The following is a 26,422-nucleotide window of genomic DNA, read 5'->3' as shown; positions in this document are numbered from 1 at the left end:
ATGACAGACTGCAGGCTGGACTACATTGGGCTGCTTCAACAGGAAGTCAACAAGAATCCTGACGTGAGTGATGACAATTATTATTAACATCCTTCTGACTCAACTGTGAATATGATTAATATGCTGATATATCACTATTAGCACCACTGCTACTTCTACTACCATTACAACTACTACTACTACCAGTAATACTACCACTACTACCATTATAACTACCAGTACTACCATTATAACTACCACTGCTACCATTACAACTACCACTACTACCATTATAACTACCACTACTACCATTATAACTACCACTGCTACCATTACAACTACCACTACTACCATTATAACTACCACTACTACCAGTAATACTACCACTACTACCATTATAACTACCACTACTACCAGTAATACTACCACTACTACCAGTAATACTACCATTACTACCATTACAACTACCACTACTACCAGTAATACTACTTCTACTACCATTACAACTACCACTACTACTACTGCTGCTACCAGCCCTAAAATGACTACTATTACTGTCACAGGATCAAGTTATTATAATACATCCAGTTCAGAGCTTTATTGTCCCTCGAGGGGAAATTAGGTTTGCAGCGACAGCAACAAAAAACATCTAACACAACAACCATAAATAGATAAATAAACAGCGACATACAACACAACCAAACTTGATAAGAACAATCTCAATCCGAACAAAAAAAAAGAAATGTTGTTTTTTAGGGGTTGTACCACAGACTGTATAAAAGAAATGGACGTAACATCCGTGACGTCACCCATTGGTTTGTGGACTGCTGCTCGGAAGCCAATAGTTTCTAATCTAGGCAGCGCCATCTTGAAAATTTCAGGTGCATGCTGGGAAAAATAAAAACACTGATTCTACTTATATAGGTATGAGGCGGAGTCATAGACGGACGTATGGGCGGGACCAACGGCGGAGCGGGGAGGTTGCTATGGTTACGAGGGCTGGATCTGGAGGACATTGGTCAATCAACCTGTCAATCAGGACGTAGCCCCGCCCTAATGCATACCCTGCTTTATCGTCAAATATAAAATCAGGGAGGCCAAAATGTCCCAAATGAACATCATACTGCATTGAAGAAGGCTTTAAACTAGCGATTGAGACCATAAACACATTTTGAAAACGTTTACTGAGGTTAGAAATCAAGTGAGAAGTTGGTGAATTCTCCATTGACTTGTATAGAGACGGTCGCCCCCTGGTGGCCTTTTGATAGAATGCAGCTCTAAGTTACTTCCTGGTTGGCTTCTTTTCAGAGGACAGGAACTCCCCACCTGGGTTGTACAGATTAACTGTGTTGATGTACGTGGGATAAAAGAAAATTTGAACCTATTTGTTTCGTGCTCGAGGTTTAAATCTCCGTCCAGATGACAGGGGAATGAATTCCTCCAAAAGTGATCAGAGCTGGACAAGATTGACCGTGCTTTTTTTAAGACAAGCCTGTCAAAGATCTCTGAGAGAGAACCCTGCTGCATGCCAATTACCTTACTGGCTTCTTTCACTATTTTTTGTAGACGATTTATGTTCCTAACGTGAACATAAATTTATCAAAGGAATTCCACGATAAGCCATCCAATAGTTGTTGAGATATTACCATAAATAAGTCAGAAGATCACCAAAGTTATTAGGATTCATTGTCTTGGGGGCAGGAAGTAGATTTAGACTGTGAGGTGTTTCCTGTCCTCCTCAGAGGCTGGTGGATGTGGGGAAGGAGGAGGAGCAGGAGGAGACCCCTCCACCCTCCAAGACCCTCCCAGCGCTCTGCTCCATCCCCAGGAGGCTGGTCATCTCCCCGAGCCTCGGAGGAACACCAGTCACCCCTCATCTGACGGAGGTGAGACGGAGTGACAAACACTCACCACTCCTTCCTTCCTTCCCTTCTTTCTTCTTCCTTTCCTTCTTTCTTTGTTCCTCCCTTCCTTCCTTCTTTCCTCCGTCCTCCCTTCCTTCCTTTCCTTCTTTCCTCCATCCTTCCTTCTTTTCCTTCCTCCCTCCTTTCCTTCCTTCCTTCCTTCCTTCCCTTCTTTCTTCCTCCTTTCCTTCCTTATTTTCCTCCCTCCTTCCTCCCCCCTTTCCTTCCTTCTTTGTTCCTCCCTTCCTTCCTTTCCTTCCTCTGTTCCTTCTGTCTTCCTCCCTTCCTTCCTTCCTCCGTCCTTCCTTATTTTCCTCCCTCCTTCCTCCCTCCTTTCCTTCCTTTCCTTCCCTTCCTTCCTTCCCTTCTTTCTTCCTCCTTTCCTTCCTTATTTCCCTCCCTCCCTCCTTCCTTCCTTTCTTTTCCTTCCTTCTTTCTTTCCTCCGTCCTTCCCCTCATCTGACGCAGGTGAGACGGAGTGACCAAAACATAAAGTGTGTGTCAGAGGAAACATGAACGGGTCACCTGACACTGTCTGCTGCTGTCTGGATGTTAAACTGATCACACCAAACACACCGGTTATGTAAACACAGCTGTGGGGACACAAGGGGGGGTTCAGGAAGGAAAGAAGGACAGAGGAAAGGAGGAAGGGAAGAAGGACAGAGGAAAGGAAAGAAGGAAGGAAGGAAAAGAAGGTTATCAAGTTGTAGACTTGGAGGGGGGGGGGGGGTTTATGGGTATTTGTAACCCTTTCTTTATCTTGTGTGGTCTGGTCTTCAGGAAGGAAAGAAGGAAGGGAGGAAGGTAGGAGGGAGGGAGGGAGGGAGAAAGGAAAAGAGGAAGGAAGGAAGGACAGAGGAAAGAAGGAAGGAAGGAAAGAAGGACAGAGGAAGGAAGGAAGGAAGGAAGGGAGGAAGGGGGAGGGAGGGAGAAAGGAAAAGAGGAAGGAAGGAAGGAAAGAAGGACAGAGGAAAGAAGGAAGGAAATAAAGAAGGACAGAGGAAAGAAGGAAGGAAAGAAGGACAGAGGAAGGAAGGAAGGAAGGAAGGACAGAGGAATGAAGGAAGGGAGGAGGGAATGAAGGAGAGAAGAAAGGAAAGAAGGAAGGAAGGAAAGAAGGACAGAGGAAAGAAGGTTATCAGGTTGTAGACTTGGAGGGGGGGGGTTTATGGGTATTTGTAACCCTTTCTTTATCTTGTCTGGTCTGCTTTAGTAAGAAGTTCAAACCTACTTCTCAAATCTGTGACCATGCATGAGAGAAAGCAGTTCCTCTCCCACTCAGTACGGAGCTCCTGTGGTTGTTTCTCTTCCTGTTTAGAGCCTGAGGAGGATTTTATTTGGTGGAACGTTTCATGTCTTCAACTACGAGTGGAGGAAATCTTTCTTCCAGTTCAGAGAGCCGAACTCAGAGTTATCCTTCGCTCTGGAGACGGACAGGGTGAGAAACACCTGCTGATACTGCTACAGATGTACTACTACTACTATAACATCCTTCCTTCCTTCCTTCCTTCCTCCTTCCTAACTCCTTTCACCTGCTGATACTGCTACAGATGTACTACTACTATATAACACTGCTACTACTGCTATGAATCATCACAATAAATCCTTCCTTCCTCCTTTCCTTCCTCCTTCCCTCCTTACTCATTTCCTCCCTCCCTCCTTACTCCTTTCCTTCCTTCATTCCCTCCTTTCCTTCCTTCCTTCCTACCTCCCTCCTTACTCCTTTCCTTCCTTCCTTCCTTCATCCTTTCCTTCCTTCCTCCCTCCCTCCTTACTCCTTTCCTTCCTCCCTCCCTCCTTACTCCTTTCTTTTCTTCCTTCCATCCTCCCTCCTTTCCTTCCTTCCTTACTCCCTCCTTTCCTTCCTCCTTCCCTCCTTACTCCTTTCTTTTCTTCCTTCCATCCTCCCTCCTAACTCCTTTCCTTCCTTCCTTCCTTACTCCCTATCTTCCTTCCTTCCTCCTTCCTAACGCCTTTCACCTGCTGATACTGCTACACCATGTGTGTGTTTCAGGGAGGGGCTCGGGCCATTCAGATGGTCGTCCAGGCTCGCATCATTAAATACCTGCTGTTCAGCCGGCAGAGCAGCTCAGAGGGTCGGACGCTGCACAGGTGAGTAGGCATGGGCCGGTATGATAACCTTAGGTAAAAATATCACAGTTTCACGGTATTATGATTACGGCTATAAAATGTCTGTCTTTTTACGGTAGCCGAAGTATAAATACAGCTGACTTGGTGCTTTTAGACGGGGGGGGAAAGTTCGGGGGGCTCCTTCAGCCATCATACAGCCTGCAGAGCTACCTGCTTGTAACAGCAACCGGAGTACGGGAGGGGTTGACTTTACGCTGCAGCTGCACACGACCTGAGGGACCTCCACTCTCTCTGTGATGAGACGTCACATTAAAAAAAAAACCCGCTCATACCCACAGACTGTATCATACCCACAGACTGTATCATACCACAGACTGTATCATACCCACAGACTGTATCATACCCACAGACTGTATCATACCCACAGACTGTATCATACCACAGACTGTATCATACCACAGACTGTATCATACCCACAGACTGTATCATACCACAGACTGTATCATACCCACAGACTGTATCATACCACAGACTGTATCATACCACAGACTGTATCATACCACAGACTGTATCATACCCACAGACTGTATCATACCCACAGACTGTATCATACCCACAGACTGTATCATACCACAGACTGTATCATACCACAGACTGTATCATACCAACAAACTGGATCATACCCACAGACTGTATCATACCCCAGACTGTATCATACCACAGACTGTATCATACCACAGACTGTATCATACCACAGACTGTATCATACCCCAGACTGTATCATACCACAGACTGTATCATACCACAGACTGTATCATACCACAGACTGTATCATACCACAGACTGTATCATACCCCCAGACTGTATCATACCAACAAACTGGATCATACCACAGACTGTATCATACCACAGACTGTATCATACCACAGACTGTATCATACCACAGACTGTATCATACCACAGACTGTATCATACCCACAGACTGTATCATACCACAGACTGTATCATACCACAGACTGTATCATACCACACAGACTGTATCATACCCACAGACTGTATCATACCACAGACTGTATCATACCCACAGACTGTATCATACCACAGACTGTATCATACCCACAGACTGTATCATACCCACAGACTGTATCATACCACAGACTGTATCTTACCCACAGACTGTATCATACCCACAGACTGTATCATACCACAGACTGTATCATACCCACAGACTGTATCTTACCCACAGACTGTATCATACCCACAGACTGTATCATACCACAGACTGTATCATACCCACAGACTGTATCATACCCACAGACTGTATCATACCACAGACTGTATCATACCCACAGACTGTATCATACCACAGACTGTATCATACCACAGACTGTATCATACCACAGACTGTATCATACCCACAGACTGTATCATACCACAGACTGTATCATACCCACAGACTGTATCATACCCACAGACTGTATCATACCACAGACTGTATCATACCACAGACTGTATCATACCAACAAACTGGATCATACCCACAGACTGTATCATACCCACAGACTGTATCATACCCACAGACTGTATCATACCACAGACTGTATCATACCCACAGACTGTATCATACCACAGACTGTATCATACCGCAGACTGTATCATACCAACAAACTGTATCATACCACAGACTGTATCATACCCCAGACTGTATCATACCCACAGACTGGATCATACCCACAGACTGTATCATACCCACAGACTGGATCATACCCACAGACTGTATCATACCCACAGACTGTATCGTACCGCAGAAACAGTGTGACGGAAAATTTTAGTGGTTTTGAAACCGTGACTTTTTCATACCGTGGTAAACCTTGAAACCGGTAACCGGCCCATGCCTACAAGTGAGGATTTAGTCTTCGTTACATCATCCTGTTTGACATGTTCAGAGTGAAGATGATACTTCCATCCGTTAACAAGATCATGTCGCATGAAAACAAATCCCCCGCAACGTGATCGTTTGAGACTGGAGTCGGAAAAATGACCATCGAACCAACACTTCCATCAAAACCCTGACGTCAAAGTTCTGGGATTATTAAAAGCAGTCAGTTGTGTCAATAGCAGCAGAAAGCAAAATTATTACCCAAACTGTCCAACAGATGCTCAGACCACCTCAGCTGACCGGAGCAGCTCCTTCTAGACGTCTCTAAGTGTGAATCAAGCCACCGTGTAAGAGAATTCACTTAGACGCTTGTAATCTTGTTGTAATCAATCCTGATCAGATGTCTAAAGCACCTTGACTGACTCCACTCCACATGAAGGAGCAGTAGTTCCTCCAGTTCCTTCCTGTCAGAGCTCCTTAAATCAGATATATAATCCACTGTGTTCTGAGGTCTGCCTCGAGATCTGCCCACATAACCTCCAGAGTCCAGAAGGGGATGAAGCAGCAATTTTTCCTGAGTTCCTTTCAGATGTCTGAGTTCCTTGTGGTCCCTAAAGGCCATGATATACAGTACTGTGTAAACGCTTTTGGCATTTTAAGTAAGAAAACTTTCAAAAATATCTAAATGAAATCAGTTTTATCAGTGAGCAGCTTTGTCAGTTCTCCTCGGTAAACCAGCACACAGTGTTTCAGGTACTCAGCAGGTTGGATGTTGTTCCTCCATCTTTGCAGGAAGGGGCCACAGGTCATTTTCTTCTTCTGTGGATTTGGGCGCCTGTCTCTTCTTGTTAATCCCAGAATGACTCCAGAACCATCTGCTGCAGGAGTCCTTGTTCTTCTTGTTGATTAAGACGGTTCTTTATGACTCCGGCTGCATGTTTGGACTCTTTGGGACCATCAGAGACTCCCTGATGATGTTACATTATGGAGAAGAATGTAAAGTGCCTCGAGCAGGAATGTCCAAACTTTTCCACAAAGGGCCATGTGGCTGCAGGTTTTAGTTCCAACCAATCAAGAGCACACCATTTGACATCTCAGCTGTCTGAAGACTGAGATCAGCTGATTAATTGAATCAAGTCTGGTGTGGTCCTGCTTGGCTGGAATGAAAACCTGCAGCCACATGGCCCTTTGTGGAATAGTTTGGACATGCCCGGCCTAGAGCCTTTGCACAGTACTGAACGTACAAAACAAACATAGTGGATACAATTCTGTTTATTCTACATTTGGTGGGGTTCAAAACTTTGGTGTGCACATTCTCAAAGACATCTGGACACGGCAAAGGTGATAGATGACAAAAAGTGTCATGGCGACCCAAGCAGAACTTCACAGCTACTCTCAAGTATACTTCAGGATTAGAGGAGAATCTCACCAACCTACATATATATATATATATATATATATATATATATATATATATATATATATATATACATATACATATACATATACATATACATATATATATATATATATATATATATATATATATATATACATATACATATACATATACATATATATATATATATATATATATATATACATATACATATATATATATATATATAGTTATAATAATAATAATAATAATAATAATAATAATAATAATAATATCTCTGATTCAAAACAAACACACACAAGCAATTCTCTTAGATTTAATGGAAACATATTTAAAATACATCTCTTTTTAAACCGCTACCCACTTATCTCTCTCTCCATGTCTCTACCATCTGGGGTAAGAAAGCTTCAAGGAAGTGAAAGAAGTCATGACACTGGATGGCTCCCACTTGAGCACTGCCTCTGTGTTTTCTGTCACCCTATGTATAATATAGTTAGCGAGACTTTATTTAGACCCATAATAACTAGGTCTCCCCCCCTCCACGTACCTTGTGTCTCCAGTCTGTGTGAGGTAGGACAGCGGGAGCAGGAGAAGGCGTTGGCGGCAGCGTTGTCCGACAGCCTCTGGTTGGCCGGTGAGGAGCTCAGTGCCACCGTTACCTTGGTAACCGAAGACTACTGCATCACACCTCACCTGGACTACAAACTGGACAACTTCACAGAGAGGGTACCAGACACGGATTTCATTGATTATAAGAGTTTAACAAGTTAAAGATGCTTACTAAAAATATTCTTTAGAGGCTTTAGTTACCGTCATGTAAAAACTGTGGGCTGTGTTTTAGCTGCAGCTGTTCACGTTTAACAAGAAAGAAGACGTCAGGAAGTTCATCCATGATCACATTCAGTGTGTGAGTAAACCTACCGAGGCCAGACTTTACACTATTAGATAATGATGTCAGAGGGTTATGATGCTGACTTGTTCTCTGGTAGTTTAAGGAGGAGGGGAGTCATGGAGTCATCCTGTTCCTGTACAGCCTCATCTGCTCCCGCACCGTCGACAGGTACCAACATTACTCACATTACTCACATTACTCACCTCTATGAACCTTTAACTGAGGTATGACATGGTTTAGTATGAGCCGACACATTTTACACCATGAAATAATCTGCAGGAAATAGTTCCTTCATCCTCCCTTCATCTTTTCCTTTCTCCCTCCTTTCCTTCCTTCCTCCCTCCTTACTTCTACTGCTGATACCTTTTAAACTTTTTCTTAAGCTGTAGGTAATAAAGCATAAAGAACAAATGTGCTGGGTTGGGGTTAGGCAGCTCTGCAAGGTGACAGTGTGGTAATCTGTCCTTCCTCCCTTTCTTCCTTTCCTCCGTCCTTCCTTCCTTCCTTCCTTCCTTCCTCCCTCCCTCCTGCTGATACCTTTTAAACTTGCTGGGTTAGGCAGCTCTGCATGGTGACAGTGTGGTAATCTGTCCTCCTGTCTCTCTCAGGCTGAGGGAGGACTTGGACTCCTCCACGTCTCACCTGCTCTACATCAGCCTGGGAAACTTCGTCTGTCGTCAGGTAAGAAACTCAACTTAACGCTCCTGTTGTCCTCGAGTGAAGGAAGGAAGGAGGAAGGAGGGAGGAAAGGAAGAAGGAAGGAAAGGAGGGAGGGAGGAAGTAAGGAAAGGAGGGAGGGAGGGAGGAAGGAGGGAAGGAAAGAAAGGAAGGAAAGAGGGAAGGATGGAAGGGAGGAAGGAGGAAGGAAAGGAAAGAAAGACAGAGGAAAGAAGGACTGAGGAAAGAAGGAAGGAAGGAAGGTAGGAGGGAGAAAGGAAAAGAGGAAGGAAGGAAAGAAGGACAGGGGAAAGAAAGAAGGGAGGAAAGAAGGACAGGGGAAAGAAGGAAGGGAGGAAAGGAAAGAAGGACAGAGGAAAGAAGGACAGAGGAAAGAAGGACAGAGGAAAGAAGTTTATCAGGTTGTAGACTTGGAGGTGAACCAGGCTCTTGTCTCTGGTCGCTCTGCAGGCTTTGCTGAACCTGCTGCTGACGGGCCGAGCCAGTCCTCACGTGTTTAACGGGGCTCGGTACTTCGGGGAGGACGGCCGGGCTCTGGAGCGCCCCCTGCAGGGCGTCCTGAGCCGCAGCAACGTGGGATATCTGACCTGGAGCCGAGAGCAGATGGAGAGAGGACGACTGCCACAGGTCCCGTCTTCTCCTCCTCACTTCTACTGATGATACCTTTTAAACTTTTATTAACCTGTAGGTAATAAAGCATGAAGAGAAACGTGCTCGTGCTACTGATGTTACTAATATTTATTAGATAACAGATCAGAGCCGAGCCGGGAGAGACGTGATATCATTTAAATACAGAGATAAAGGAGCAGAAGTACTCTGATACTGCAGTATTATAGTGATGTAGTATGCAGTATTACAGTAAAAGTACTGCAGTATTATAGTGATGTAGTATGCAGTATTACAGTAAAAGTACTGCAGTATTATAGTGATGTAGTATGTAGTATTACAGTAAAAGTACTGCAGTATTATAGTGATGTAGTATGCAGTATTACAGTAAAAGTACTGCAGTATTATAGTGATGTAGTATGCAGTATTACAGTAAAAGTACTGCAGTATTATAGTGATGTAGTATGCAGTATTACAGTTAAAGTACTGCAGTATTATAGTGATGTAGTATGCAGTATTACAGTAAAAGTACTGCAGTATTATAGTGATGTAGTATGCAGTATTACAGTAAAAGTACTGCAGTATTATAGTGATGTAGTATGCAGTATTACAGTAAAAGTACTGCAGTATTATAGTGATGTAGTATGCAGTATTACAGTTAAAGTACTGCAGTATTATAGTGATGTAGTATGCAGTATTACAGTAAAAGTACTGCAGTATTATAGTGATGTAGTATGCAGTATTACAGTAAAAGTACTGCAGTATTATAGTGATGTAGTATGCAGTATTACAGTAAAAGTACTGCAGTATTATAGTGATGTAGTATGCAGTATTACAGTAAAAGTACTGTAGTATTATAGTGATGTAGTATGCAGTATTACAGTAAAAGTACTGCAGTATTATAGTGATGTAGTATGCAGTATTACAGTAAAAGTACTGCAGTATTATAGTGATGTAGTATGCAGTATTACAGTAAAAGTACTGTAGTATTATAGTGATGTAGTATGCAGTATTACAGTAAAAGTACTGCAGTATTATAGTGATGTAGTATGCAGTATTACAGTAAAAGTACTGTAGTATTATAGTGATGTAGTATGCAGTATTACAGTAAAAGTACTGCAGTATTATAGTGATGTAGTATGCAGTATCTGACCTGTGTGTGCAGGTGGGCAGCATGTTGAAGACCCCCAGGTTTCCAGTCTGGGTTTGTTGCATCAACAGCAGTTTCTCGGTCCTGTTCAGTCTGAACCGCTCGCTGCTGTCCGACTGGAAGATGGAGCATCTGTTCCACCTCTACTTCTACACCGGCCAGCCCACCCAGAGGACCCTCGCCACGCTGACCGTCGGTGAGGACCACCACCACGGCCGGGTTAGGGTGCTCCACCCGTCTGTTCATCTCTAACTCTGCGTCTCTCCTGCAGATACTCACTCTCACCACTGGGAGGCGTCGCCCCGAGACTCAGACGGAGACCCAGAGAAGAGGTTTCCTTCTCTGGAGATGACCATCAGGACCAAGTGGGACGGAGCCGCCATCAGCTGGAACGGCACGTCGCCTTTCTACTGACGGACTCTAACCGCTCCAGAGACCACCTCTGACCCCGAGACGACCTCTGACCTCTGACCCTGATAACTGTGTTCTTACGTCTCATCAACACACAATAAAAATCTGAAATCATTTAAGTGGTGGTTTTTTCTCATTCAGGACTTCTGATCCTGGGTCTTCCTCGGGGTCTCCTACCGGTGGGACGGGCCCTGAACACCTCACCAGGGAGGCATCTAATCAGGATGCCTCCCGGACGCCTCCCTGGTGAGGTGTTCAGGGCCCGTCCCACCGGTAGGAGACCCAGGACACGCTGGAGAGACTATGTCTCTCGGCTGGCCTGGGAACGCCTCGGGCTCCCCCGGGAAGAGCTGGACGAAGTGGCTGGGGAGAGGGAAGTCTGGGCTTCCTGCTTAGGCTGCTGCCCCCGAGACCCGACCCCGGATAAGCGGAAGAGGATGGATGGATGAATGGATGGATGAATGGGTGGATGAGTGGATGAGTGGATGGATGGGTGGATGGATGGATGGATGGGTGGATGGATGGATGAGTGGATGGATGGGTGGATGGATGGATGGATGGGTGGATGGATGGATGGATGGGTGGATGGATGGATGGATGGGTGGATGAGTGGATGGATGGGTGGATGGATGGATGGATGGATGGATGGATGGATGGATGGGTGGGTGGATGGATGGGTGGGTGGGTGGATGGGTGGATAGATAGATAGATGGATGGATGGGTGGATGGATGGATGGATGGATGGATGGATGGATGGACGGATGGGTGGATGGATGGATGGGTGGATGGGTGGATGGATAGATAGATAGATAGATAGATGGATGGAGGACTTCTGATCGTAATTTAAGACCAAAATAAAATCAGGACTCAGGTAGAAGTTTATTTCTGTTATGAAGCAAACATCAGGTTTCTGGTTCTGTGGTCATAAAAAGTAACCTCAGACTGTAGAGATGCAACTACTCAGTTATTCAACTGACAGAAAATTAATCATCAAACTACTTTGAGGGCTTCACATTTTTTTACAAACTATATTTGTCCGATGAATCAATAATGAAAATATGTTAGTTCCTCTTTCCTTCTTTGGCTTTAAATCTTCCGTATGTTCTGTGTCTGCACACCGAGAACAATCATCAGTCATCAGTAGTCTCAGTTCAGATGATTAAATGTTGTTTTCTCCATTTATCACAAACTGTTCTTCAAGCCGTGGTTCCCAAACTCCGGCTCGGGGACCAGCACGGGGACCGGCAGCGGCCCTGAAGGAGGTCTCTGTGTTACTGTGACAACCAGGAAACAGGAAGCGGTTCCTGAACGCACCAGCTGGACCAAACTGGTCTTACTGGTTCTTGCTGGTTCTTCAGACCATCCCGCTCCACTGTAGCGAGGTGTAGGCCACGCCCCCGCCTGCCCCCGGCGAGCAGAGCAGGACCGTCTTCTTCACGTTGGATCCGAGGCGAGCGATGGCGAGGACGTCCAGCAGACAGACGGACTCGTCCAGAGACACACACACGGCGATGAAGTGAGCGTGGAAACGGAGAGGGTCGCCTGTAACCATGACGACGATGCTTAAACAAACATCACTGACCCCTAGAGGTCATTAGCTTAAAAATAAAAAATAAAAGATTCAGACTGACCTGGATAGACGAGGAAGTCTCCCCCGAACTTCCCGGCAGAGGTCAGGTAGAAGCCCCGCCCCCTCAGGTCTATGAACACCTGGTACCTGGCGGCGCCGCGCGGGTCGTCCCGCTTTCTCATCAGCCAATCAGCCTGCAGGAAGTCCCGGGCCTCGGGGCAGTACGATAGCCCCGCCCTCGCCGTGCTCAGCTGGACCGCCATCCCGGACCGAGGGAAGGTAAAGCTCTGGTCCAGGGCCTCCAGGCGGCCCTGCAGGGCTTCATCTGTGGTCCCAGCTCCAGGATCTGAACGTGAGAGAACCAGGACTGTTAGACCAGGGTTAGGGTCAGAACCACAGACTGTATAGAAGAACTGAGCGTAACATCCGTGACGTCACCCATTGGTTTGTGGACTGCTGCTCGGAAGCCAATAGTTTCTAATCTAGGCAGCGCCATCTTGAAAACTTCAGGTGCATGCTGGGAAAAATAAAAACACGGATTCTACTTATATGGGCATGAGGCGGAGCCATGGGTGGAGCGGGGAGGTTGCTATGGTTACGAGGGCTGGATCTCGAGGACATTGGTCAATCAACCTGTCAATCAGGACGTAGCCACGCCCTAATGCATACCCTGCTTTATCGTCACATATAAAATCAGGGAGGCCAAAATGTCCCAAATGAACATCATACTGCATTGAAGAAGGCTTTAAACTAGCGATTGAGACCATAAACACATTTTGAAAACGTTTACTGAGGTTAGAAATCAAGTGAGAAGTTGGTGAATTCTCCATTGACTTGTATAGAGACGGTCGCCCCCTGGTGGCCTTTTGATAGAATGCAGCTCTAAGTTACTTCCTGGTTGGCTTCATTTCAGAGGACCAGAACTCTCCCCGCCTGGTTAGGCAGCAGATTGGTTGTCATGGTGACGGCTCGCTCTCACCTGTGTGCGATGACGTCATGGCTCTGCGCAGCGCTGACTTCCTGTCCTCCAGAGCGAGGACACTCTGCTCCTCATAACTCCTCTGCTGCTCCTCCTCATACTGCTCCACCTGCTGACGGAGCTCCGCCCCTCCCGCCTCCTGCCGACACCAACAATGAATCAAACACACCCTCTGAAGGTCCTTCCATCCTTCCTTACTCCCTCCTTTCCTTCCTTCCTTCCTTCCTTCCATCCTTCCTTACTCCCTCCTTTCCTTCATTCCTTCCATCCTTTCTTACTCCCTCCTTTCCTTCCTTCCCTTCCACCTTCCTTACTCCCTCCTTTCCTTCCTTCCTTCCTAACTTCCTTCCTTCCATCCTTCTTAACTCCCTCCTTTCCTTCCTTCTTCCCTTCCACCTTCCTTCTTTCCTTCCTTCCTTCCTTCCATCCTTTCTTACTCCCTCCTTTCCTTCCTTGACCTGCGGTGAGTAAACTGACCTTTGACCCAGGCGGTGCTGCGGTGGCGGTGGCGGCGGCGTGGCGCTCCGTCAGCAGTCTCTCCTCCTCCGGCAGCAGCAGCAGCGGGCGGCCCAGACGGCTGTTCTGTCGGGGGGTCCGAGCCAGCGACCCCAGCAGCGCCCCCACCAGGCCCTGAGACCTCACCGCACGCAGGTCCTCCGCCCTCCACAGCAAGGGGGCGGAGTCACACAGGCTGACCCCAACCACCGGGGACGACTCCTCCTCATCCTCTTCCTCTTCCTCTCTGTACGGAGGATCATCCATCAGCTCAGTCTGTGGAAGGAGTATCAAGTTAACCCTTTATCGGACACTCATTGAAAGGAAGGGAGGAAGGAAGGAAGGAAGGATGGAAGGAAGGAAGGAAGGAAGGGAAGGAAGGAGGGAGGAAGGAAAGGAAGGAAGGACGGAGGAAAGAAGGAAGGAAGGAAGGTAGCGGGGAGGAAAGAAGGAAGGAAGGAAGGTAGCGGGGAGGAAAGAAGGAAGGAAGGAAGGTAGCGGGGAGGAAAGAAAGAGAGAAGGAGGGAGGGAGGAAGGGAAGAAAGAAGGAAGGGAGGAGAGAAGGAGGGAGGAAGGAAGAACAGATGGAAGTAAGGAAAGGAAGGAAAGGAAGGGAAGGACGGAGGAAGGAAAGAAAGAAGGGAGGAGAAAAGGAGGGAGGGAGGAAGGACAGATGTAAGGAAGGACGGAGGAAATAAGGAACGAGGAAGGGAAGAAAGAAGGCAGGGAGGAAGGAAAGGAAGGAAGGAAGGAAGGAAAGTGATGATGATTCAAAGTCAAACTGACACTTTTATTTAATTTTAGTTTATTTTTGAGGATAAATGATGAAAGTGAAATGAAGACTGGAAACAAGTATAGAAGAGGGACAGTGTGACGTCATAGTGTGCTGTTATGAAGAGGACCGTGAGATGCAGCTGAAAGCTCGTCAAAAATAAAAACCTTCAGTGGTCGTTTGAGCTCGTGTCTGACTCTCACAGATTAATGATCAATCACTTTAAAACCAATGATCAATGATCGATCAGCTGTTCAGCTTACCCTGCTGTGGACGCACGTGTGCTGCTTTCCTCCTCCTCGCTCCTCTTCACGACATGCCGTAAACGGGTCCGGCAGTAGTTTTAACTGCAGTCGTTTAAAAACTACAAAACGTCACAAATGTTAAAACCCGTGAAAACAAAAAGCACGCGACACGTTTCACAAAGTTTAAATAAAGAAGCGAACATCGAGCACTTCCGCTCTGTGACTGCAGGGGAGGGTTGATATGAACATCGTCACATCCCGGCGGGGCGGGGACACGCGGCTGTGACTGTGTGAAGCACCGCCCCGCTGACTCGATCTGTCCCAGAGGAAAAAAAACCAAGCGCATACACCAAAGAAGAAGCGGTGGGTGAAACTAGCCAATAAGAGCGCAGACAGGTTTGATTGACGGCGGAATCAGCCAATAGAAAACCGCAACGTGCTTCAACGGTTCAGACTCAGTGTCGTCTCCATGGTAACGCTTCTGTTTGCATTTAAACCGTTTAAACTGTTAATTTATCAATGTTTAATCCAAACGTTTGTCTATTTTATTTTATTTAATCTCTTTTAACTCTTATTAACACAAACATTTGACCCATTTTAACCTGTTTCTGACTTTTGAAAGCAATGAAAACATCTTAAAACAATATTAAGCCTGAAATATTATAACTTTTTATAAAATGACCCAGAATAAACTATAATATTTAACATTGATTTATTTATTGTGCAGCTTGATGAGTGTTGACTGGTTGCTTTTAATGGTTATAATGAATTCAACCATTCAAATAGTATTTCATTGGTATATATTGTTCTAAAAAAAATGTAAAAATGTTTTTGTACATTCTGGGTCACTTTAAAAATAAAATATATATTTCAGGGTTAAAGAAATGTTACTTTAGGATGTTTTCATTGCTTTCAAAGGTCAAAAATAAGTTAAAATAAGTCAAATAGGACCTGAATGGTATGAAGTGTGTATATATATATATATATATTAGGGCTGTCAGCGTTAACACGTTAATCACGATTAGATTAATGCAATCCATAACACGTTCATTTTTTAAAATCTCATTTTAATGTAGCAAGCCTTTTTGTCCCTTCTCCTCCCCCGTAGACGGCTCCTCTAGCTGTAGCGCTATGCTTTGAAGTGGCCTCCTGCAGTAAACCTACCGCGCTGATGGAAAGTAAGAGAGCTACTGGACTTTTGAACGGCTTGTTTAACTTTAAAACACTTCCAGACGCTTCAGTTGACAAGTCAAAAGTAAAATGCAACCTGTGTCAAACGGAGTTTAACTGCCACCAATTCAAAAAGCGATTAATCGTGATTAACTATGGAAATTCTGCGATTAATCTCAATTAAAAAAATTAATCGTTTGACAGCCCTAATGTATATATATATATATATATATATATATATATATATATCTCAACACATATATCACACTTAGAAGCAGGAAAACCTCCTTTAACAGGAAGTGACCTCAGACAGAACCGACCAGCTGACTTTATTATTACTGTGACTTCCTGTTGAATATGAATAAGTCACCTGACCCGTATCATGTGATGTACTTCCTGTGTAGATTGAGACTCAGACAGTAAAAGTTGGATCACAAACAAAGTTTATTAGTTTTCATCAGAAAGCAGTGAAGCATGGCAATGAGGCTTTTATTCTGAAAATAACACTGTCAAAGGCTTCAGCATCTGTACAGATGTTGCATAGCAACAGGGCTTCAATGGACTGATTTCAATTTGATGTCGGAGCAGAATCAGCTGATCACAGTTAAAGGGACGATCCAGCATTTAGACGGCTCCTTTAAAGAAGAACATTTCCTGTTTCCCGTCTGTGAATCCAGTGACCTCACTCTGCTTCCTCTGGACTACATTTCCCAGAATGCCTTGTGACATTCTCAAAACAGGGACAAAAGGAAGGAATGAATTTGATGTTTTCAGTCAAAATGAAATGAAAACAGAAAAACTAAAACATCCAATCAAGTTCTCGCTGTGGCCACGCCTCTCTGACAAACCCCGCCCCTCTCAGATAAACCCCGCCCCCTGGTGATTGACAGGTGAGGAGAAAACATGTTAGCGTTCAGACGCAGGTCAAACTCTCAGTCTGTTTAAGTGCAACAAAAAAGTCCTCAGTGTTTCTAACACACACACACACCACCAGCTGTGTGTGTGTGTGTGTGTGTGTGTGTGTGTGTGTGTGTGTGTGTGTGTATGTATGTGTGTGTGTGTGTGTGTGTGTGTGTGTGTGTGTGTGGTGAGGTCTGGAGGCGTGGACCGTCGCTCTTCCTCCTCCTACTGTCCTAACTGCAGCTCCTCCAGCTCCTTCAGCAGCTGCTCCTCCTTCTGGACTTTCTCCAGCTGAACACAGAAGATTAAACGACTCAGTTAGAAAAACTTAAAGAGTAAATCAATAAAAATATGTTTTCACAGCAGGAATCACACTTCACACAGCGCTCACACATGTTAAACCTCAACATTTAGTTACTTAACCCTCCTGTTGTGCTCAGGTCAAAGAAGGACAGAAGGAAGGAAAGGAGTAAGGAAGGAAGGAAAGGAGGGAAAGAAAGGAGTAAGGAAGGAAGGATGGAAGCAGGAGGGAGGAAAGAAGGAAGGAAGGAAGGATGGAAGGAGGAGGGAGGAAAGGAGGAAGGAAGGAAGGATGGAAGGAGGAGGGAGGAAAGGAGGAAGGAAGGAAGGAAGGATGGAAGGAGGAGGGAGGGAAGGAGGAGGGAGGAGGGGAAGTAGGAAGGAAAAATTACAGAAAGAGAGGAAGGCAGGAAGGACGACAGGAGGGTTAAAAATCTAGTAAAACGACTGGTAGTAGTGGAGCCCCCTGGTGGCCGTCTACGCCACCTGCTTTCAAATAAAGACAAAAAAGCCCAAAATAAAGTAACAACAGGAAGTAGTAAAATCTAGTATCTGATAATAAACTTGTGTGTTGTTGGAGTTTTGACTTATTTCACACAACATTAAAAAAGTAAAACATGTAAAGTATAAACTAACCTGGTTTTTCTGCAGGACTTTTCCAGACGCCTGCTGCTCCTTCAGCTCCTCAATGGCCTTCAGTTTCTAAAACATTAAAACTATGTTATTAATAAAACCAGGAAGTTATATTTTCTCATGTTAGTTTTAAACCCAATCAGATGTTTTAATGTACAAATATGATTTAAGTGAAACATGAAATTAATCTACTGTAAATAAATGTTTGAACTTAATTTGCTTCATGCTTTTATTCTGGTTTTATCTTCATGTGGAAATGAAGAGATGACAGATTTATACTCTGCTGTCTTAACCCCTTCATGCATGAATTATTAAAAGGTGTGTATAAGTGTTTTTATTTCTCTTTAGGAATCCTATAACTTGCTGTGTTACACTCCATATTTTATTTATTTTTGTCAAATGACATTGGTGGGATAGCTGAAGACCTGTTTTTATGTTTTTACTGGTTTGTTGCAGTTGCACATGTTTGCCTTTTAACATTACCACCATGTACTCTTGCAACTCATGAAAATTACACAAACCAACTGATTTACAACTAAAAAAAGGATGATGCACTAGTGTTGACTGTGGTGGCTGAAGTGCAACTATACCATCAAAATCCATCAAAATCCATGAATTAAAATAAAAACAGTTTTTGAATAGCTATCCCCTGCAGTGACCGCTATGCATGAAAGGGTTAAATATTCATTTATTTGCAGATATGTGGAAGCTGAGTCTGTTTATTATATTTACTATGTGAGTTCTATCTTTGTCCAATCACAGTGCTCAGACAGATCATGTGACTCTTCACCTTCTTTACGTTCTTTATCTTCTTGTCTGTTTCCGGGTCGCCGCAGGTCGGCTCTGATTGGTTGTTTCTGACGGGGGCGGGGTCAGAGGGAGGCTCGGGGTCCGCCTTCGCCTCCTGCAGGAAGACAGGTGACAGACAGACAGACAGGTGAGAGACACACAGGTGAGAGACTGACAGGTGAGAGACAGACAGACAGGTGAGAGACAGACAGGTGAGAGACAGACAGGTGAGTGACAGACAGATGAGAGACAGACAGGTGAGTGACAGACAGACAGGTGAGAGACAGGTGACAGACAGATGAGAGACAGACAGATGAGAGACAGACAGACAGGTGAGAGACAGACAGGTGAGTGACAGGTGAGAGACAGACAGGTGAGTGACAGACAGGTGAGAGACAGACAGATGACAGACAGGTGAGAGACAGGTGAGAGACAGACAGGTGAGAGACAGACATGTGAGAGACAGACAGATGACAGACAGGTGAGAGACAGGTGAGAGACAGACAGGTGAGAGACAGGTAGGTGAGAGACAGGTAGGTGAGAGACAGGTGAGAGACAGACAGGTGAGAGACAGGTAGGTGAGAGACAGGTGAGAGACAGACAGACAGACAGGTGAGAGACAGACAGGTGAGAGACAGACAGGTGAGTGACAGACAGACAGACAGGTGAGAGACAGACAGACAGGTGAGAGACAGACAGGTGAGAGACAGGTGAGGGACAGACAGGTGACAGACAGACAGGTGAGACAGGTGAGAGACAGACAGGTGAGAGACAGACAGACAGGTGAGACACAGACAGACAGATGAGAGACAGACAGACAGATGAGAGACAGGTGAGAGACAGACAGGTGAGAGACAGACAGACAGGTGAGAGACAGACAGGTGAGAGACAGGTGAGAGACAGACAGGTGAGAGACAGGTGAGTGACAGACAGGTGAGGGACAGACAGGTGACAGACAGACAGGTGAGACAGGTGAGAGACAGACAGGTGAGAGACAGACAGACAGGTGAGACACAGACAGACAGATGAGAGACAGACAGACAGGTGAGAGACAGACAGACAGACAGGTGAGAGAGACAGGTGAGAGACAGACAGGTGACAGACAGACAGGTGAGAGACAGACAGACAGGTGAGTGACAGACAGGTGAGAGACAGACAGGTGAGAGACAGACAGACAGGTGAGAGACAGACAGACAGATGAGTGACAGACAGATGAGAGACAGACAGACAGATGACAGACAGACAGGTGAGAGACAGACAGACAGACATGTGAGAGACAGACAGATGAGAGACAGACAGGTGAGAGTCAGACAGGTGAGAGACAGACAGACAGGTGAGGGACAGACAGACAGGTGAGAGACAGACAGACAGGTGAGAGACAGACAGGTGAGAGACAGACAGGTACCTGTTTAGCAGCCTTCTTGGCCTCTCTCTTCCTCTGGTTCTTCAGAGCCGTCTTGGAGACGTTCTTCTCTCCGGTTCCGGTTCTCATGTTCTGCGGCGGTTCTTCTTCATGCTGACAGGAAACAAACATTAGTCAACTTCCTGTCTCACTCTCCAGGTGAGACCCCCATCTGTCCTTCCTCCCTCCCTCCTTCTCTCTTTCTTTCCTCTCCCCTACCTTCCTTCCTTCCCTCCTTCTTTCCTCCGTCCTTCCTTCCTTTCCTTCCTCCATCCCCCTTTCTTCTTCCTTCCTTCCTTTCCTCCCTCCCTCCTTCTCTCTTTCTTTCCTCCCCCCTACCTTCCTTCCTTCCTTCTTTCCTCCGTCCTTCCTTCCTTTCCTTCCTCCATCCCCCTTTCTTCTTCCTTCCTTCCTTCTTTCTTCCCTTCCTCCCTCCCTCCTTCTCTCTTTCTTTCCTCCCCCCTACCTTCCTTCCTTCCCTCCTTCTTTCCTCCGTCCTTCCTTCCTTTCCTTCCTCCATCCCCCTTTCTTCTTCCTTCCTTCCTTCTTTCTTCCCTTCCTCCCTCCCTCCTTCTCTCTTTCTTTCCTCCCCCCTCCCTTCCTCCCTTCCTTCCTCTCTTCCTTTCAATGAGTGTCCTATAAAGGGACGTTGGGTTTCATGAAAGGCGCTATACAAAATAAAGTTATTATTATTTGTCTGTCAGCGTTCCTCACCAGTTTGGCGCTGGGCGTGGCGGGCAGGTGCCTGAGGGCGGGGGGGCGGTAGGCCTGGGTGGGCGGGGCCTGGGTGCTGCCGAGCGTGCTGGGAGCCGCCTGGTAGGTGACTCCGCGGGGGGGGAAGGTGCCCGCGGGGAACGGCTGCCAGCGGACCTCCCACAGCTCCGAGCCCGCCGCCACGTCCCACTGGTGCAGCACGGAGCCGGTGTAGTGCCAGATCTTATAACCGTTACTGACACGCAGCCGCGGCGAGCACGTTGCCGTGACGACGTGCTCTCCGTCGGGGCACCAGGAGAAGTGTGTGGCGTCCGGAGCCTGAGGTTTAGAAACCTGAGAGCAGAGGAAAGGGTTGAAATCAACTGCTGGGTGTGTGTGTGTGTGTGTGTGTGTGTGTGTGTGTGTGTGTGTGTGTGTGTGTGTGTGTGTATATGTGTGTGTGTGTGTGTGTATGTGTGTGTGTGTGTGTGTGTGTCTGTGTGTGTGTGCTGCGGCTCTTCACCTGTTTGTACTTCTTCGTGTCCCAGACCTCCATCTGACCTCGCAGGTTCCCGAAGCCGGCCAGCACCAGGATGTGACCCTGCGGACTGAAACAGGAAACAGGAAGTAGCAGACTGAGGACTGAGGACTGAAACAGGAAGTAGCAGACTGAGGACTGAAACAGGAAGTAGCAGACTGAGGACTGAAACAGGAAGTAGCAGACTGAGGACTGAGGACTGAAACAGGAAGTAGCAGACTGAGGACCGAAACAGGAAGTAGCAGACTGAGAACTGAGGACTGAAACAGGAAGTTGAGCGTCTCACCTGTAGTAGGCGGCGTTTCGCGGTCCGGTCCCGAAGTCGAACACCGGGTCACATTTGAGGTTAAAGATGGTGGCCTTGGCCGGCATGAAGCCGTAAACTACGCAGAACTCCGCAGAGTTCGGACTCCACGTCACATCGTAGATCGGACCGTTCTTCACTGTTGCCAACGACAACAAAGATCAGTTTAACTGTAATAACTAATAATGTGTAATAGTTGTAATAAATGTATAAGGTCTCCTTACACAGTTGAACCAGCGCCGTCTCTCCATTCACAGCGAGGTAATGCAGCGTCTGCTCGCCGTAATAAGAAGCTCCAGTTTTATCCACTTCGGTGCTCGCTGTCACCACCACGGCCGAGGCTGTGAGAGAAGGCAGTTTTATTTATATAGAGCATTTCATACACAATGGTAACTCAATGTGCTTTACATCACCCCCCCCCCCCACCCACACACACACACACTAATAATAAAAACAAAGTACAGAAAAATAGAAAGAGAGAAATAAAATGCTAGAATAGATCATTAAATATAAGATTGCAGCATCAAATAATAAATTGGCTTTAAAATCATTAAAAGGACATAGAGTGCAAATGAAAGATTAAAATGTAAAGTGCTTTAAAAGAGCTCAATCATAAGCTCAGGAGAAGAGAAATGTTTTTAACCTGGATTTAAACATGATTTCAGTTCTGCTGCTAGTTTGTTCCAGTTGTGTAAAAGCTGCTTCATCATGTTTAGTCTGAACTCTGGGCTCAACTATCTGACCTGAGTCAGTAGATCTCAGAGCTCTGGGCTCAACTATCTGACCTGAGTCAGTAGATCTCAGAGCTCTGGGCTCGACTATCTGACCTGAGTCAGTAGATCTCAGAGCTCTGGGCTCAACTATCTGACCTGAGTCAGTAGATCTCAGAGCTCTGGGCTCAACTATCTGACCTGAGTCAGTAGATCTCAGAGCTTTGGGCTCAACTATCTGACCTGAGTCAGTAGATCTCAGAGCTCTACTGGGTTTGTATTCTACTAACATGTCATTCATGTATTCTGGACCTAAACCATTCAGTGATTTGTAGACCAGTAGCAGAACTTTAACCTTTGAACTCTGATCACTTCCTGTCAGCTGATCTCACCTTCCTCTGACCACTTCCTGTCAGCTGACTCACCTTTCTTGTTCCACTGCATGGTGACCCTGTCGGCCTTGAAGAAGCTCTTGTTGGCGAGCGCTGCAGACGGACCCCCCAGCACCGGGTACTGGTACAGGCGCACGAACGACGGCGCCCCTTTACTGCCCGGCACGTAGACGGCAACCTGCAAGAGACACACAGGAAGTAGACAGATGGGCAGGAAGTAGGAACCGGAGCTCAGACTGAAGGGTCTCAGGGTCTCAGGGTTTTAGGGTCTCAAGCCCAATTTCCACCGGGTCCGGCAGCGGCGCGTTACAGCTAGCTACTACAGTAATTACAGTAGACTAGCTACTACAGTAATTACGGTAGACTAGCTACTACAGTAATTACGGTAGACTAGCTACTACAGTAATTACGGCAGACTAGCTACTACAGTAATTACAGTAGACTAGCTACTACAGTAAACTAGCTACTACAGTAATTACGGTAGACTAGCTACTACAGTAATTACGGTAGACTAGCTACTACAGTAAACTAGCTACTACAGTAATTACGGTAGACTAGCTACTACAGTAATTACGGTAGACTAGCTACTACAGTAATTACGGTAGACTAGCTACTACAGTAATTACGGCAGACTAGCTACTACAGTAATTACAGTAGACTAGCTACTACAGTAGACTAGCTACTACAGTAATTACGGTAGACTAGCTACTACAGTAATTACAGTAGACTAGCTACAACAGTAATTACAGTAGACTAGCTACTACAGTAATTACGGTAGACTAGCTACTACAGTAATTACGGTAGACTAGCTACTACAGTAATTACGGTAGACTAGCTACTACAGTAATTACAGTAGACTAGCTACTACAGTAGACTAGCTACTACAGTAATTACGGTAGACTAGCTACTACAGTAATTACGGCAGACTAGCTACTACAGTAATTACAGTAGACTAGCTACTACAGTAGACTAGCTACTACAGTAATTACGGTAGACTAGCTACTACAGTAATTACAGTAGACTAGCTACAACAGTAATTACAGTAGACTAGCTACAACAGTAATTACAGTAGACTAGCTACTACAGTAATTACGGCAGACTAGCTACTACAGTAATTACAGTAGACTAGCTACTACAGTAGACTAGCTACTACAGTAATTACGGTAGACTAGCTACTACAGTAATTACAGTAGACTAGCTACAACAGTAATTACAGTAGACTAGCTACTACAGTAATTACGGTAGACTAGCTACTACAGTAATTACAGTAGACTAGCTACTACAGTAATTACTGTAGACTAGCCACAACGCTCCCGGTGTGAGCTGACACCGAGCAGAGGACGGAGCTAAACCGTAGCACAGCCTTTCCGCGCTGCTGACGGACCTGGTGGAAATCCCCAGTCAGGGTTTTAGGGTCTCAGGGTTTTGGGGTCTCACCTTGCTGGGCTGACCTCCAGGTGACAACGAGAAGTCCGACACCTTCTGCATGTGGAGCTTGTTGGCGATGGTGTCTGAGGAGAGGAGACAAAGATCATCAGAAGGAAGGAAGGAAGGAAGGAAGGGAAGAAGGAAGGAAGGAACACAAAGATCATCTGATCAGCTGATCGGCTTCCTGATCATATTAATATGAATCTATAACAGGAGGACTGAAGGAGCCGCTCTGCACAGGGAGGGAGGAGGGAAGGAAGGAAGGAAGGGAGGGGGGGGAGGGAGGAAGGAAGGAAGGAAGGGAGGGAGGGAGGGAGGAAGGAAGGAAGGAAGGAAGGAGGAGGAAAGGAAGAAAGAAAGAAAGACAGGGAAGGATGGAGGGAAGGAGGGGGAGAGGGAGGGAGGGAGGGAGGGAAGGATGGAGGGAGGGAAGGAAGGAAGGAAGGAGGGAGGGAAGGAGGGAGGGAGGAAGGAAGGAAGAAAGAAAGAAAGACAGGGAAGGAAGGAAGGAAGGAGGGAGGGAAGGAAGGAAGGAAAGAAGGAGGGGGGAGGGAAGGAAGAAAGACAGAAAGACAGAAAGACAGGGAAGGAAGGAAGGAAGGAAGGAAGGGGGGGTGAGGGAGGGAGGGAGGGAGAAAGGAAGGAAGAAAGAAAGACAGGGAAGGAAGGAAGGAAGGAAGGAAAGAAGGAGGGAGGGAAGGAAGGAAGGAAGGAGGGAGGGAGGAAGGAATGAAGGAGGGAGGAAGGAATGAAGGAGGAAGGAAGGAAGGAAGGAAGGAAGGAGGGAGGGAGGAAGGAAGGAAGAAAGAAAGAAAGACAGGGAAGGAAGGAGGGAAGGAGGGAGGGAAGGAAGGAAGGAAGGAAGGGAGGAAGGAAGGGAGGAAGGAGGACAGAAGTCTTACTGAAGTCATTGTTCTCGTAGAAGTGCAGCTCGTTGTTCACGCTCCTCACGGCGATCTGCTCGTCTTCAGACCAGCTGGGACACCTGCAGCCAATCAGAGAGAGGGTCACATTAAACAGCTGCAGCCAATCAGAGAGAGCCTCACATTAAACAGCTGCAGCCAATCAGAGAGAGGGTCACATTAAAATGACTGTTCCTTCCTTCCTCCCTCCCTCCTACCATCCTTCCTTCTCCCTCCCTCCCTTCCTCCATCCCTCACTCCCTCCCTTCCTTCCTCTCTTTCTTTCCTCCCCATTACCTTCCTTCTTTCCTTCCCTCCTTCCTTCATCCTCCCTTTCCTTCCCTCTTCCTCTCTTCCTTCCTTCCTCCCTTCCTTCCTTCCTCCATCCCTCCCTTCCTTCCTTCCTCCATACCTCCCTCCCTCCCTTCCTTCCTCTCTTTCTTTCCTCCCCATTACCTTCCTTCTTTCCTTCCCTCCTTCCTTCATCCTCCCTTTCCTTTCTTCTTCCTCCTTCCACCCTCCTTTCCTTCCCTCTTCCTCTCTTCCTTCCTTCCTTCCTCCCTTCCATCCTTCCTTCCTCTCTCCTTTCCTTTCCTCTTCCTCTCTTCCTCCCTTCCATCCTTCCTTTCTTCCTTCCTTCCTCTCTCCTTTCCTTTCTTCTTCCTCCCTCCCTTCCTTCCATTCCTTTCTTCTTCCTCCCTTCCTTCCTCCCTCCCTCCTCCCATCCTTCCTTCTCCCTCCCTTCCTTCTTTCTTCTTCCTCCCTCCTTTCCTTTCTCCATCCCTCCCTCCCTCCCTCCCTTCCTTCCTTTCTTCCTTCCTCCCTCCCTCCCTTCCTTTCTTCCTTCCTCCCTCCCTTCCTTCCTTTCCTTTCTTCTTCCTCCCTTCCCTCCTTTCCTTCCTTTCTCCCTTCCTCTTTTCCTTTCTCCCTCCCTCCCTCCTACTCCCTTCCTTCCTCCCTCCCTTCCTTCCCTTCCTTCCTTCATCCTCCCTTTCCTTTCTTCTTCCTCCTTCCACCCTCCTTTCCTTCCCTCTTCCTCTCTTCCTTCCTCCCTCCCTCCCTTCCATCCTTCCTCCCGCCTTCTCTCTTTTTCCTCCCCATTACCTTCCTTCTTTCCTTCCTCCCTTCCTCCTACGTCCTTCCTCCCTGCCTCCCTCCCTTCCATCTTTCCTTCTTTCTTCCTCCCTCCCTCCCTCCCTCCATCCTTCCTT

General features: G+C 46.4%; 3 protein-coding genes across 4 annotated transcripts in view; 1 reads left to right on the top strand and 2 right to left on the bottom strand.

Moving 5' to 3' along the window:
- Positions 1-10,992, top strand: mindy4b (MINDY family member 4B). The gene is made up of 11 exons (XM_053321534.1): positions 1-63; positions 1,722-1,865; positions 3,202-3,321; positions 3,898-3,995; positions 7,813-7,978; positions 8,094-8,159; positions 8,242-8,312; positions 8,753-8,825; positions 9,273-9,449; positions 10,594-10,774; positions 10,850-10,992. The coding sequence occupies exons 1-11, from the start codon at positions 1-3 to the stop codon at positions 10,990-10,992; spliced, it is 1,302 nt and encodes a 433-aa protein (XP_053177509.1).
- Positions 10,993-11,986: 994 nt separating this feature from the next.
- Positions 11,987-15,174, bottom strand: tsen34 (TSEN34 tRNA splicing endonuclease subunit). Its single transcript, XM_053321552.1, has 5 exons — positions 15,069-15,174; positions 14,016-14,309; positions 13,539-13,677; positions 12,621-12,905; positions 11,987-12,531 (listed from the first exon to the last, which is right to left on the bottom strand). The coding sequence occupies exons 2-5, from the start codon at positions 14,298-14,300 to the stop codon at positions 12,344-12,346; spliced, it is 897 nt and encodes a 298-aa protein (XP_053177527.1). The 5' UTR covers positions 14,301-14,309; positions 15,069-15,174; the 3' UTR covers positions 11,987-12,343.
- A 1,472-nt stretch (positions 15,175-16,646) lies between these two features.
- eif2a (eukaryotic translation initiation factor 2A) overlaps positions 16,647-26,422 on the bottom strand; it is a 13,723-nt gene continuing 3,947 nt past the window's right edge. Inside the window, exons 6-16 of one of the 2 annotated variants that reach the window (XM_053321490.1) lie at positions 25,212-25,294; positions 24,319-24,392; positions 22,915-23,059; positions 22,004-22,120; positions 21,762-21,918; positions 21,461-21,545; positions 20,959-21,291; positions 20,248-20,358; positions 18,844-18,957; positions 18,057-18,122; positions 16,647-17,411 (exon numbers count right to left, since the gene is read on the bottom strand). In XM_053321490.1, coding sequence (XP_053177465.1) covers positions 17,346-17,411; positions 18,057-18,122; positions 18,844-18,957; positions 20,248-20,358; positions 20,959-21,291; positions 21,461-21,545; positions 21,762-21,918; positions 22,004-22,120; positions 22,915-23,059; positions 24,319-24,392; positions 25,212-25,294 — 1,351 coding nt within the window. In that variant the 3' untranslated portion in view covers positions 16,647-17,345. The remainder of the gene's footprint in view (positions 17,412-18,056; positions 18,123-18,843; positions 18,958-20,247; positions 20,359-20,958; positions 21,292-21,460; positions 21,546-21,761; positions 21,919-22,003; positions 22,121-22,914; positions 23,060-24,318; positions 24,393-25,211; positions 25,295-26,422) is intronic. The other variant, XM_053321491.1, reaches the window with a different exon arrangement.

Source organism: Scomber japonicus, chromosome 6, assembly GCF_027409825.1.
Source record: "Scomber japonicus isolate fScoJap1 chromosome 6, fScoJap1.pri, whole genome shotgun sequence".
NCBI lineage: Eukaryota > Metazoa > Chordata > Actinopteri > Scombriformes > Scombridae > Scomber > Scomber japonicus.
The sequence above is the reverse complement of the archived record's forward strand: the minus strand, read 5'-3'. Positions and strand labels throughout refer to the sequence as shown.

Bases quoted from the DNA above. Each gene is read 5' to 3' on its own strand.
- tsen34 (XM_053321552.1), bottom strand. From the start codon at position 14,300: ATGGATGATCCTCCGTACAGAGAGGAAGAGGAAGAGGATGAGGAGGAG. The intron at 13,678-14,015 runs GTCAGTTTACTC...TGGTGTCGGCAG, and splicing joins CAGCACCGCCTGGGTCAAAG to GAGGCGGGAGGGGCGGAGCT. The intron at 12,532-12,620 runs GTCAGTCTGAAT...TCATGGTTACAG, and splicing joins AGACTTCCTCGTCTATCCAG to GCGACCCTCTCCGTTTCCAC.
- mindy4b (XM_053321534.1), top strand. From the start codon at position 1: ATGACAGACTGCAGGCTGGACTACATTGGGCTGCTTCAACAGGAAGTC. The intron at 8,313-8,752 runs GTACCAACATTA...TGTCTCTCTCAG, and splicing joins TGCTCCCGCACCGTCGACAG to GCTGAGGGAGGACTTGGACT. The intron at 9,450-10,593 runs GTCCCGTCTTCT...CTGTGTGTGCAG, and splicing joins AGAGAGGACGACTGCCACAG to GTGGGCAGCATGTTGAAGAC.